The 13,553-nt window shown below is 44.7% G+C and overlaps 2 protein-coding genes across 2 annotated transcripts; one reads left to right on the top strand and one right to left on the bottom strand.

Moving 5' to 3' along the window:
• Positions 1-588: 588 nt before the first annotated feature.
• On the top strand, positions 589-2,227 carry hemk2 (HemK methyltransferase 2, ETF1 glutamine and histone H4 lysine). Its single transcript, XM_003456002.5, has 6 exons — positions 589-923; positions 1,010-1,096; positions 1,196-1,286; positions 1,357-1,440; positions 1,525-1,666; positions 1,747-2,227. Exons 1-6 carry the CDS (start codon positions 787-789, stop codon positions 1,860-1,862), a joined length of 657 nt encoding a protein of 218 aa, XP_003456050.1. The 5' UTR covers positions 589-786; the 3' UTR covers positions 1,863-2,227.
• A 27-nt stretch (positions 2,228-2,254) lies between these two features.
• gart (phosphoribosylglycinamide formyltransferase) lies at positions 2,255-13,553 on the bottom strand. The gene is made up of 23 exons (XM_003455990.5): positions 13,410-13,553; positions 13,142-13,239; positions 11,550-11,699; positions 10,842-10,937; positions 10,589-10,763; positions 9,835-9,946; positions 7,661-7,729; positions 7,392-7,517; positions 7,203-7,290; positions 7,038-7,123; positions 6,782-6,950; positions 6,205-6,436; positions 5,831-5,925; positions 5,391-5,500; positions 5,087-5,285; positions 4,741-4,992; positions 4,507-4,659; positions 4,156-4,359; positions 3,912-4,070; positions 3,369-3,499; positions 3,008-3,149; positions 2,799-2,914; positions 2,255-2,696 (listed from the first exon to the last, which is right to left on the bottom strand). Exons 3-23 carry the CDS (start codon positions 11,692-11,694, stop codon positions 2,502-2,504), a joined length of 3,054 nt encoding a protein of 1,017 aa, XP_003456038.1. The 5' UTR covers positions 11,695-11,699; positions 13,142-13,239; positions 13,410-13,553; the 3' UTR covers positions 2,255-2,501.

Genomic DNA, 13,553 nt, shown 5'->3' on the forward strand with positions numbered 1-13,553 from the left:
AATTTTCTTGTTTCCTTGTCTCTGACATATGCCCTCCGTAATATAATAATTATAAAGACTAAAACTAACACTGAAACTAATAAAAACTGAACTAGACATAATAAAAAAATAAACTGAAATAAGAAAATCAGCTCTGGAAACTAACTGGAACTAAATTGAATTGAAACCAAAAACTCAAAATAAAATAATAAATACAAAAAAAAAATGCTAATAAGAAAAAAACAAAACTATAACTCTGTACAAAATTTGTTTTGTACATTTCAACAAATTGAAATTTTAATTTTATTAATTCATTTTATTTATTTATTTATTTAACTTTTTCAGACTAAAAGAAAACAATGATGTATTGCTGTCAAAATATTACACTGGCTTCTCCATAAATTTTTTATTTTAGTAGATTAAAAAAATGTAATATGCCTGTAAACACGTAATTCCAAAATGCAAATGATCCTGTTTTGGCACTAAAAATGTTTTAAATAAGTTTAAAAACAACAACAACAACAATACATTGTTTTAATGTTGTTTGTTGTATAAATTATTAAAATCATCTTTTGTTTGATGTTTATTTTGGTTAGGAGTGACGTCACCGTGACGTTGTTCTATACAAGGAAGTACAGCAAGAACGTGCTAGCTAGTGCTGTAGTCTCCGGGGCTGAGCTAGCTTTATTTTTAGCATGGGTTTGGGCATATTGTCCTCAAACATTAAACAGTGGCTCTGCCGACCTTGATTCCTTAGTGTGAGGCAGCAGATGGAGGAGTGGGTAGTTAGTGAGCTGTAGAGTGAGCATGAGCACGAGCTACCCCACGCCGCTTTATTCCCACGCTGGACAAGGAGACTTCCGAGAGGTTTACGAGCCGGCGGAGGACTCCTTCCTCCTGATTGATGCTCTGGAGAAAGATGCAGACCGGCTACAGCGGATGAGGTTAGCCATAGATCGAGTATTATTTCCAGTAGACACACACACACATTTTTATCAAAGTCTTTTAAGTGCCTCTTCTCCGTTTTCAGCCCGTGTGTATGTTTGGAGGTGGGCAGTGGCTCAGGAGTGGTGTCTGCATTCCTGGCGTCGGTGGTGGGACCTTCGGCTTTATATATGTGAGCCATTCTGGTTCCTAGCAGCAATGTCCAGCCAATGGGACTTACTGATGTAGAACATAGCATCCAGTGTCATGTACGCATGCATTTCTGTTTCAGTTGCACTGATGTGAATCCTGCAGCAGCACAATGCACAGCAGAGACTGCTTCCTGTAACAGGGTGTCCCTGCAGCCGCTGATCACAGACCTGGTAATAGTCACCTGCTATTATGGGTTGGGGTTTTCAAAACCTGCATATCTGAATGTTGTTCCTCCTGCAGGCTGACTCTCTTCTGCCCCAGCTGTGTGGGAAAGTGGACATACTCCTCTTTAACCCTCCCTACGTGGTTACGCCTTCAGAAGAGGTGCCTCACACAGTTCAGCAGGCTTAATGAAGTTCTGGCATGTCCATTAACCTCCACAGCTACACAGTGGGTTTTCTTTTTCAGGTGGGCAGCACAGGCATCGAGGCCGCCTGGGCTGGAGGGGAGAGAGGGCGAGAGGTGACCGACAGATTTCTGCCAGCTGTGGTGCAGCTGCTGTCCAATAAAGGGCTGTTTTACCTCATCACAATTGCTGAGAATGATCCAGGTTGGTTGACTTTATTCATGGCAAATTATTCATTGTAAGGAATTGAAGTTTGAATAGTCTTTTTTTCCTTTCTTAACCAGAGGAGATCATCCGCCTACTGGGCCAAAGTGGCTTGAAGGGAGAGTCGTGCTTGTCTACGAGAGCGAGAAACGAGAGGCTGTCCGTCCTGCGTTTCCACAGGAACCAACAAACATGACTTCCTTGGACATGTTTGTCCAGGATGCATTTCTTTTAGCCCCTGAGGCAGAATTCAACAAGAGCAAATCATGGACAACTGGACAGCTGTTGAATCTCTGCAGGACGAACAGCATGGGAAAACTGTGCAAGGAATTGGATCAGTCAAAGGATATTTGTAATCCAAGCTGGATACGTGGAACGACATTTAGGACTCTGGACAAAAAACAGCCACTATCAAAAATAAATGATTGAAATCCTTACAATGACTGTTTGCATTCAATCCCAGTTTTTATTATCAAGTCACCAATGACAACATTCAAAACCTCATAATCAAGCATTCAGATACTTTAACAAGAAGGCTCATCATGCTAAATCTGTTATTTAGTGATCCAGCAGAGTCCAGTGCAAATCTACAAGGTATAAGTGGAATGTAGTTAATGCAGTCATTTCTTATCTGGGTTTGTTCAAAAGTTTTAAGTGACCCTAAAGCACATGATGTGTTCAAAGGTCAGCTGAAGGTTCAAAATAAAAGTAAACTTTTTTCTACTCATCACTCTGCTGTGTTAGTGTCTCCATTTCTCCAAAACCATTTTTGTGTAACAGAAGTAAACTGGAATTGCTGTAAACGGCACATTATTATTATTATTATTATTTATTTTTAACTTGAGTGAGACTTCCAGCTGATGCGTCCATCCTCTCCAAGGCTCACAGCGCCGCTCGCCACCAGCTCCAGCGCTGCGGGGAAGGCTCGGTGCTCGGCCTCTCTGATTCTGTCGGAGAGACTCTCCTCTGTGTCGCTACCCAGCACGGGCACCGCCTCCTGCACGATGATGGCTCCTGCGTCCACCTCCTCCTGATCAAGTACAGACGCCACAGCAAAATGTTAAACTTTCCCGCCTCCCACAACTCTGCTCCTTAGTTTTCATATCTGAACTTAAAACAAGCTCCTACTTACTGCTACAAAGTGGACCGTGCAGCCGGTGACCCTCACACCAGCCTGCAGAGCCTGTTTCTGGGCATTCACACCCTTGAACGAGGGCAGCAGAGATGGATGGATGTTCAGCAGCTTACCTGGGACAACAAACACAGTGAAACCGTAAGAAAACTTACTCCGACACCTCTGTGATATTTCACAGAAGAAAAGATGCGCTTCAGGGAGCTTACCATTCCATTTCTTGACAAAAGTTCCAGTGAGGATCCTCATGAACCCAGCCAGACACACCAGCTCCACCCCAAATTCTTCCAGCACGCGATCAATGGTGCCATCGAACTCTGCGCGGCTGCCGAATAGTTTGTGGTCCACCACCTATTCAGAGCCAGACAGACAGGTTTTTCCCCAGAAAGTGTGCACACATGGATCAGACCACTGCTTAAGGTGTATTTATTTATTCATTTAATTCCAAACTCACATCAGTGAGCTCATCCAGACTTTTTAAATCTCCAAAACCCCACTCAAAGAAGTGGGTGTTATCATAAATGCATTTTTTTCCCCCATATTATGTGAAAAGCTACTTCAGGTTGTTACCCGGGTCTGGATACCAGCCAGCGATGCTCTTTTCAGGCCCTGAACTCCCGGTTTGTTGGAAATCACCACCACAATCTCAGCTGAGCTGCATGGACGCTTGGCCTGCTCTATGAGGGCCTGCAGGTTTGTGCCTAGGAGAACAGAATAATTGCTCATTTTTAGACACCGGTTTAAAAAAATATGATCCTTCATATCTTGAGTCTGAAGGTGCAGACATACAAGGATACAGCTTCTTTTCTCCTTCGCTTTTTCCGCACTACATGTACGACCTCTCTCCAGCCACATACATTTAAAACAGTTAGTCAGAAGGAAGACGTCCTCACCTGACACTGTACTTCAGTATTTTGGAAAATAAAATGGCTTTCACAAACTGCAAATAACTTGTCTAGATGATATTTTGCCACCATAGGGCGCAATGTTTCAGTGACAATGTTAGACTTAAAAACTCTTCTGTTGCTTTTATGTGACACACACACACAGATTTCCTAAACAGCTTTTCAAAGGTACTTGCATGAACTCATTTCACCATTATTAGAAACACACCTGTGCCAGAGATGAGAACCCCTACTTTTGTCCTCTTGCGTGGTACTATGCTGTTGTCGTGACAACCCTGATTTGCCTCGACTGCCACCTCTTTGCTGGATGCCTGTCCCGCATTGAGTAGGCTGTTTTTCAGGTTGCGGACCACCACAGGTTCGGCCCCTGCGTGAACACAAAGTTCATTTTTAGTCTCTTTGTTTCTGTCCCGCCAGCCTGTTTTTAAAGCATCAGCATTTCACAGTCTCACCGGGCTGCTTGTGGGCCAGCGAACCGACAATCCAGGCCTCCTCGTGGGCTTGAAGCTGGCTCAGGACCCTCTGAGCGTCCACTGGGGCGACCACCAGCACCGCTCCCAGGCCGCAGTTGAAGGTGCGGGCCATCTCCTCCTCGCTCAGACCTCCTTCCTTGTGGAGCCAGGAGAACACGGGGGGGATGGTCCACTGAGAGGCATCTGTACCATGCATAAACCGCGTAAATAATCAATGAGGTGTAACTGTGCTAAATATAAAAACACTTCTGTTAAATGTTTTTATACATTCTTATTCTTCCTCTCCACATTGTTCCTATGCTACAGTTTGCGTTTGTGCTTTCGTCTCACCCAAATCCACGGCCAGCTCCTGTGGCAGCACCCGTGTGATGTTCTCCAGGAGGCCCCCACCTGTGATGTGAGCATAAGCTTTGACAGCTCCGCTGCGCAGGATCGGCAGGAGCAGGCGGCTGTAGATCTTCGTTGGAGTCAGCAGAACCTCCCCTGGAGTCAGAATTACAAACAATTGAGTTCAACTGTTAAGGGTAACTTGGAGCAAAGGCACACTTCATCTCCGTGACTCACCAATAGTCTGTCCTGACTCGCCAAACGGAGCAGGGGAACTGTAGCTGAGCTTCGCCTTCTCCAGGACTTTGCGGACAAGACTGAAGCCGTTGCTGTGAACCCCAGAGGAGGCCACTCCGACCAGCAGGTCCCCCTCGGAGATATCCCCCAGTCTGGGCAGCAGGGCTCCTCGTTCCACTGCACCGACACAGAACCCGGCCAGGTCGTACTCTCCTGGAGGATAGACGCCCGGCATTTCAGCCGTCTCACCACCTGCATGCAGTAGCAGATGACATGAACTCAACATAACATCAAGACCAGATCTACCTTACCTCATAATCCTCAAATGGTACGTCTCGTTTCTCACCTAGCAGAGCGCAGCCGGCCGTTTTGCAGGCCTTTGCGATGCCTCCGACCACCGAGGCGGCCACGTCCACATCCAGGCTACCACAGGAGAAGTAGTCGAGGAAGAAGAGTGGCTCAGCACCCTGGGCCAGCACATCGTTTACACACATGGCCACCAGGTCCTGACCCAGGCTGCCATGCTGCCTGCACGCCTGGGCAATCTGATGATTTAAATAAAAAAAAAAAAAAAGTAAAGAAAATCCAAACACCGAAGGTTTAAAGGTGACTACCTTTACTCCATTCTCCTTCAAGGACTAAAATCTCACCTTGAGCTTAGTCCCAACTCCGTCTGTTCCAGATACGAGGATCGGGTCCACAAATCCAGCCGCCTTCAGGTCAAAGAGCCCAGCGAAGCCCCCGAGTTCTGCATTACATCCTGGCAAAGACAGAAAAACAAGTGACTCATTCGTTCTAGTTTGTTGTTTAGACTACGGCTGCTTTATCTGAACAAAACAGATGTAATAAAAATCACAGCATTTAATGACTACAATTACTGAAAATGCGTTTTCTAATTAGAAAAAAGGTTTCCATCAGCAGAAAAAGAAGAAAATAAAATGAGGTTTGCAAAGTGGCATTTAAACAATTTCCCCCTGATGTTCTGTGTTTGACATTCAATCACAGATACAAGCGCATAAGCTGTGCGTAAACACAATACAAAGCTTTTCTTCCTTTTGTGTTCAGTTTCTGCAGTTAAGAACAAAATTACCAGAACGGGAAGTTGCCTTGGCCAGGGGTTTGATCATGTCCACCAGCCTGTTTCCGGCAGCAATGTCCACACCGCTGTCCTTATAGGTCAGACCTCTGTCAGAGACAACTGATCAGCACTCACTGAACTGTGACAGTCGGTAATATCATGTTGGTCTACAGCTGCTGTCACAGTGAGGCTAATGAAAGAGGCTGAAAATCAGTCGGGAATTCCTCACTGTGAATTAGATCAGCTACAGGAAAACTTAATTAGCTGAAGATGAAAATTTATACACGCGGAAAGAAGAACAAGGACGCAGTTTATTATTCAAATACATGATATCCAGCAAAGGAGTGAGCAAAAGCACAACAGGATTTTTAACCACACACACACACCTGTGCTGTTTCAGGTGAGCAATGGCTCGGTGACCGATGTCGCGCCTGTACACTGCGCCTGGGAAGCCAACTGCCACCACCCCCTGATTGGCTGCCTGCAGGGCCAGCTCCAGAGACGACCTCACTGCCGTGACAGTCAAGACCCGCCCACCGCTGGAGACCACGCCTCCTTCTTTCAAGGCTGTACCGGCATGGAAAATCTGCAGCCCCATGTCCTGAACCAGGGACAACCCTGAGGAGGAGCCGAGGTGTTACACTGACAGTTCCAAGCACTATAACGTGCACACACAGTATATATCCCAAAAATCTAGATGTAGTGTTTTCAATAAAGCACTTGCAGAAATTAATGCATTACATTTATAACTTCATCATTTTTTGCAATAAAGTGTGTATCTTTTTGTTTTGGATTACAGATTAAATCTACAGAAGCACAGACTGAAACATTAACATGAAGGAAAAAGAAACTACAGTTTTGCACATGCACAGACTGAGAGGCTCACAGAAAAAGTGAAGCCACACTCCACCATCTTCACTCAGCACAGACGAGTTTAAACAAGACTCCGCAGATTTCCCGTACCTGTGATTTCGACTCCTTTCTTGTAGGAGCCGGGGTAACCGCCGCTGGCCATGACCACAGTGACTGCAGAGCTGTCCTGGTGCCACACGGGGGCGTTGGAGGCCAGTTTGCCATTCATGGTGTTCATGATCACTTCATACAGGTCGCTCTGCAACAGCGGCAGCAGCACCTGGAGGAAAACAGCAAGAGCGGAGAGAAACGCTTAGTTTTAAAGAGAGGAGATGCAAAGGTGGACGTCTGCCTGTGAAACACACACCTGACATTCGGGGTCTCCGAAGCGGCAGTTGAACTCTAGCACCTTCGGGCCCTGCTCTGTCAGCATCAGGCCTGCGTACAGCACACCTGAAAGACAAGAGCATAAACGATAAGTGAAAATAAATGAAGGCTGCTGCAGCACACAGTGAATAAAGATGGTACTCACCCACATAGGGTGTTCCCTCCTCGCGCATCCCATCCACGGTCTTCTGCAGAACAGTCTCTGTGATCTGCTGCAGCAGCTCCTGACTCACCTGTGCCACAGTGACAGAAAGCAGCTTAACCATTAAAGAGCCAGCAAAAACTAAAATAGAGCACAAACAGGGTGGTGCAGCACGAATAAAGTTAACGTTACCTGAGGGGTGGGACAGTAGGCTCCCATGCCGCCTGTGTTTGGGCCCAGGTCACCGTCCTGCAGCCGCTTGTGATCCTGTGCAGGGGGCATCTGTGACACCGAGTGGCCGTCGCTGAAACACAGGCACTACAAAACCAGAGCACGCGGGATAAGCAGTTTACCAATTTTGATGGGGGAAAAAATATATACACATGTATATAAAAAAATTCTTAAGTTTAAGTTTGCTTAAGCTTAAGTTTGCTCAGACTAAGTTAAACTATTGCACTCACAGATACTTCCTCTCCCTCCAGAAGTTCCTCCACCACCACCGTCTCCCCCGCAGATCCAAAGGCTCCGTCCTTGAGCGCACAGTAAACACAGCAAACTGTTGACACTGGCAGATCCAATTACCTCCCCAAAAATTCTTCAACAGCTCAATATATCGGGTAAAAAAAAACAAAAAAAAAAACAAAACTTCTGAGACTCCACCAGCGATTATTCTACTGACTAACCAGGCGACTCGGCACCTGAGGCTGCTGTGCAGCTTTAAAGGGAAACAGTCTGAGAGAGAAGAAGAAAGGCGTTTAAAGGCTTCTGCAGTTCCATTTCTTTTGGGAGGATACAGAGCGGAGAAGCAGCTTTGCACAAACAAGGCACAACAAAGTCTAGAAAAATGAGGAGCTGCCTACAAAAATATAATTCACTGCAGGATTTGTTTAGCACGCAAAATAATGGCAACAGATAACGACAGCTGTGTAGCAGTGGATGAGGGGTTCAAAGTGGCATGTTTCTGCCATAACTTTGAAGAAAGAAAAAGAAAAAAGTAGCATGTTATAATTCACTTCACTGCAGCACTTCTGGATGCTCGCAACAGGAAACACGATGCAGCAGATCAAAGCAGACGACTTTGACCTGGAAGAAACGTGTTCGAATACTCAGGGAAGCCGACTTTAGTGGTGCTTTCCTGAGTAGGTTGGAATTCCAGAGTTTCCAGCTGGAATTGCAGGTTTTTTTTGTTATTTTTGATGAGTAAATACTCTAAATGATGTTAACACTAACGAGCAGTCATCTGTGTCTGCACTGCTACACTCTACTGATGCTCAATGCTAACTAGAATAGCACTTTACCCTCTCGTCCAAACATGGTCACCGCCCCAATGCCAAACTCCAGACTTTAAAACGGGATTTCACAAACTAACAGTTTTATGTGTACTGAGGTGTTTTCTGTGTTTTATTGCAGGAAAAGTTTGAAAAATTCCTCCGACATTCCTCATACTAATAGTAAATAACTCAACAATATAGTAACATACTGTTTTAGACTTCCCAATACTTCCGAATCAGAAAAACACCTGAAAGCTTGTTTCTGCCACATTTCTCCTCTCCCTGTTTTTTGGCAACTGAAACTTCAACTTAGCTCAAAACTGACAAAAACATGTTATTTTCACAGCGTGTCAAGTTAGTAAACTAAAACTGTGATTTTGAATTATTACATTGAAATTTAAATGAGGTAACACGAAATTTTGAATTACGGATGGCAAATTATTCTCTTTTTTTCCCTTAAGTGGCAGAAAGTTAAAGTTTCAGCTCACGGTAGCAACGGTCAACGTTATACTTCATCAGGAAATACACGTTAGCTTTCTGTTTGAGACAGCTGGCACTGCTGGTGCCAAATCAGTTTTGCTCCTTAGGCCAAAGGTTTTGAAACGGCTAACGTTAAGCAGTTTTGCTAACATCACGTAAGATAATCGGCAACCACAATCTGTGTCTCATCAACAAAATACAATGTTAACATCATATTTAATTCCAGGCTGTCACTGGGTATCGAGAATTGGTTAATTCTCCTCGTATTAATTCTGTTGTTGTGAAATCCTTACATGTTATTGATTCTGGTGTCTATACAGTCAGACAGCAGAGTCGCCCCCTGCTGACCACTAAAAAACGAAAATAAGCTCACTTTTGAGACCTGAGTCATGTCCTTCTCAAAAATAAATAAATAAAATAAGGTCCATTGTCTGCAAATGGTGTAAAATTTGCATCTGAAGACATTAAAAAGACTGAAGCGTGCACCATAACAGCACAGCCAATTAAACCACAACATAAAGGTGAAATTAAGAGGAAGAGCAGAGTTGGAGCTAATTCCCACCCTTTTCATACACACACAGCAGTTTGGTCCAACATTCATATAAAAATAATGATTACAGCAGCTTTAAGTAGCCCAGAAATGTGCTGGGAAATTAGCATTGAGAACATTACATACATCACTGATCTAGGAGGACTGCTCAGTGGGCAGCCGTGACTGAATATTCAGAAAGGAAGCTTTTACAACACTCATTTATCTATTTTCAATTAAAAATTTTAGCCAAATACTGCTGCCCGTTTTCCCCTCTTTCCCCTCCTTGCTATAACATCAGGCCAGGGATTAATGAAGAGCTGCAGTACTGCTTAATAGCCTAATAGTCTCACACCTTCATAATGTCCATCACGGCCTGACAGGCCTCGTCCTGATCTCGCGCCACGATCACTCCCTTCCCTGCAGCCAGACCGCTGGCCTTCACCACCAGAGCTGGAAAGTCGGCCCTGGAGAATCAAAGAGATGAAATAAACCTGAGTAACGTGCAACAGGAATCTTTTCTCTGCCCCCCCCCGCTGACGCCACAGACACACAGATATACACTGAACAGATGCTGATACTGAGCATAAAATGTTTTTTTTGTGCACCATTTAACATTTGCAGTGTGCGCTGCTGTTGGGGAATGGGTTTGCGATCCGTATGGATGAAGGCTGTCAGAATATGGCAGCTGTTGTTCTGCCCAAGATGCTTTACACGACCAGAGAAACGACTCTCAGCGAGCGCAAGACATTTTTTTCCCTTTTACCCTCCCCTTTGTCGATAAAAGTAACAAATCTGTTTATGCCGGATCGCTCCGTGCGGCTTCGCTCATCAGAAAGGCGGTCATTACATCTTAGATCATTAACTCATGAAGCCATCTGAGGAAGGAAACTTCCATTTTCTTTCACGGTGTCGCTTTTTATGCGTTTCACGGCTCTAAAAACAAAACTTCGCAGCCATAAACAGTCTTTTACCATAAACAGAAAACCCCATCTCCATCCTAACTACTTCTTCAATTAAGCCGGACCAAGCCGAGTTTTCAACAGTCCAAAACCAGAACTGTAACTTTAATGAAGTAAATGCCTCACATATCCTTCTATAGTACTGACGTGCGGATGTAGTCACAGGCCTTCTGGGGGTCGGTGAAGGACCCGTAGCGAGCTGTGGGGATGCCGTGACGTTCCATGAAGGCCTTGGAAAAGCTCTTACTGGCCTCCAGCTGAGCTGCTTTGGCTGAAGGACCGAAACATGGAACTCCTGCGGCCGTCAGATCATCCACAATACCTGAAAGAGAAGCAACAGGTGCGTTTAATATAAAAATCATACCCATCATACAAGTTTAAACAGACGATCGGCATTTACCTGCTGCCAGCGGAACTTCAGGTCCGACCACAACCAGCCCCACATGGTGATCCTTGCAGAACTGAGCCAGGATGGTGTGGTTGCTCACCGATACCTCTGCACAGAGTGTGAGCACTTAGACATCATTCATTCTTCAGCTGCTTGACGGTGTAATCACCATGGCATACCGAGCATATCTCATTAAGCTAATTATGTCATTAACTCAATCAGTGCATTAATTAACACATATCTGTGCGAGCGTCCTCATCGTCACCTTAAACAGAGGTGCCTTAAAAGTTTGTGCTATATTTATTAAAGCTCTTAATGAGTAACGCTAATGATGAAGGATACGAAACGCAAAGAAGTTCATCTGTAAGATTAGAAACTTAGAATGTTGGCAAAGTGCAAAAACGTGTCACATCGCAGCTTTAGTGTGAAATCTGTGCAGCTACTTTTGCACAAAGCAGGCGAGCCATTTACTCCAATTTACAGGTTTGATGCTTTGCAGCTGCTGGTTTATGTGATGTGCATAAGTCATCCCCATAAGTCATCTTGAGTCATCCCTCATTTCTTTTCATTTTGTTAGGAACATGGGTAATAGGTGCAGTGATTTACGCCACAGCAAGACCTTTAAAAAACTGTCTGAACACTTGTGTCTCAGAGGGACACCTGATCTTCGCAAAGCTGCCCGTCAGTCGAGTATTAATATCTAAAACACTTCCCACTTACCCGAATTGCTGATTTTTCCACAGCCGGCCGTGCCCGCATTACCCGGGGCTACCAGGACCTGCTGGACCTGTGGCGACTGGGCCAGCTTCCACGCCAGCGCGTGTTCCCGTCCACCGCCGCCAACCACCAGCACCCGCTCTGCCATGACACCTGAGCAGCAAAAGAAGAACAACACCATCAAAACTCATCTTCTCGTCCACCTTTAATTGCCGGCACTCTCGCCCATTTAATTGCATGCAAACGGTGACCTATAACTGCACAGCTGCGAGGAAGCGGTGACCTTTTCAGTCAGTCCGCTGCTCTCATTTTATCTTGTATCCCCACAATAACAAGGATCCAATCAAGTAGAACATAAACACAAGTCAACAATTACACAGAATGGTCACCAGGCAAGGCTAAATCAGCAACAAGTGGAAACACAGGCTCAATTTGCATAGAAAAATAAAACTGTAACAGCCACAGTGTGGCTGGGCAGTTATTCAGCAGTCCCTCCATCTTTGGAGTATTCATCCAACGCATTTTTTTTTATCCTTGTCGTGGAAATTTAATTAACAAAGCCCGCAGACACTGTAGTAGCAGTAGCAACACCTTTAATTCTTCTATCGCATGCATGAGGAGAGGCATCAGTCAGGGGACACAAAGCAGTCTCTGACAATGAACAGTACTGGCCTCTTTTTAATACGGTCAACAGAACAAACAAAGGCCTTAAACAGCTGTTGCTTACACATTTGTTCTTCCCCAAGGAAAGAGTTTACAATCCTTTATCACCTCAGACTGCTCTTGTAAAGTCAAAGTACTGTTACTAAGACAACGTGACCAATACATCAAAAAAATTCCAACATATCCCTTTTACTTCAAACTATTGGGAATCTATTAGAAAGCAGGATGTGGATATAAAACAGCTGAAAGGGACTACAAAGTTGTTTGTTGGCCCTTGAAATCAAACAAACTGGGGTCAGAGTTTAAACCATCCCCATGTGCGCTGACCTGAAACCCATTCCTTGAACCCTGGGAGGTTGTGCAACTGCATGGTTTGCTATAGTAAAGGCCAGTTTTTGCACATACACTGCATCAGTGCAGTGACTTCAGGGATAAGACACAACACAAAGGCGTGTGTGTTGCACAGTGGTCGCGCATGCTCAACAATTAACCAAATCGCCGGGTTTGATTGAAATCACTCCGCTCATGTGACTCGCTTTTGAGATGCATGAGTCCAATAAGAATTTAAGAAAGCTATTTTTTTTTTTTTGAGAACCTTCACAGACAAAGCTGTTTTTACACTGTTACACAACATGCTGCGCTAAATGATGCCTTTAAAACTGGTATTACTGCACTGGCATGTGCCAGAATGTATATGACTGAATTTCACTGCTTTATTCTGAGAAAGCAGTGAAAAGGTGGCAGCATGTACACAGAATTCCATGCATTTACTCTAGAATAGCAAACAAACATCCACTGAATCTCTAATAAACTTTCTTGGATCGTCTGTGCAATGCATTCAATCCCATCCTCTTCCACTAAAAGTACATTCAGCGACATTACCGCGTTAAACTGGGTAGGGTGAGCATGTCGCGTGCTGTTTTAACACTTACCTGCGCGTGTTAAGTGTATGTGGGAAGCAGGAATTAGCCGGAGCCCAGTCCAGGACAGCAGTCAGATGTGTAGCCTCTACTCTCAGCCCGCTGACTGACTGAGGGGATGCAAAGTATGTCATCACACACACACACACAACACACCACGTGGATCCAATGCAACATATATATATTCACTATACGTTAGCAAACGCTACGAAAAGTTAGCTTAAAGTGCTACGAAGCATAACAAAGTCCAAACGTATCGGCGTTTGTGTTCGCTGCTTACCTTATGTGTTGTACAAACTAATCTGGGGCACTTTTTTGGGGAATTCTACAACTTCCTTGGGATGTAACTGGCAAGTGCATCATGGGAATTGTAGTTTGTGCGCCATCTCGTGCTAGTGTGGCGGCGCGAATTAGGAAAACCGGT

Source organism: Oreochromis niloticus, linkage group LG23, assembly GCF_001858045.2.
Source record: "Oreochromis niloticus isolate F11D_XX linkage group LG23, O_niloticus_UMD_NMBU, whole genome shotgun sequence".
NCBI classification, from domain to species: Eukaryota; Metazoa; Chordata; class Actinopteri; order Cichliformes; family Cichlidae; genus Oreochromis; species Oreochromis niloticus.

Excerpts from the sequence above, each read along its gene's own strand:
- hemk2 (XM_003456002.5), top strand. The coding sequence starts at position 787 with ATGAGCACGAGCTACCCCACGCCGCTTTATTCCCACGCTGGACAAGGA. Across the intron at positions 1,287-1,356 it reads AGCCGCTGATCACAGACCTG|GCTGACTCTCTTCTGCCCCA; the intron begins GTAATAGTCACC and ends TTCCTCCTGCAG. Across the intron at positions 1,441-1,524 it reads TGGTTACGCCTTCAGAAGAG|GTGGGCAGCACAGGCATCGA; the intron begins GTGCCTCACACA and ends TTTCTTTTTCAG.
- gart (XM_003455990.5), bottom strand. The coding sequence starts at position 11,694 with ATGGCAGAGCGGGTGCTGGTGGTTGGCGGCGGTGGACGGGAACACGCG. Across the intron at positions 6,437-6,781 it reads GAAAGGAGTCGAAATCACAG|GGTTGTCCCTGGTTCAGGAC; the intron begins GTACGGGAAATC and ends GCTCCTCCTCAG. Across the intron at positions 4,071-4,155 it reads GCTGGCCCACAAGCAGCCCG|GGGCCGAACCTGTGGTGGTC; the intron begins GTGAGACTGTGA and ends GTGTTCACGCAG.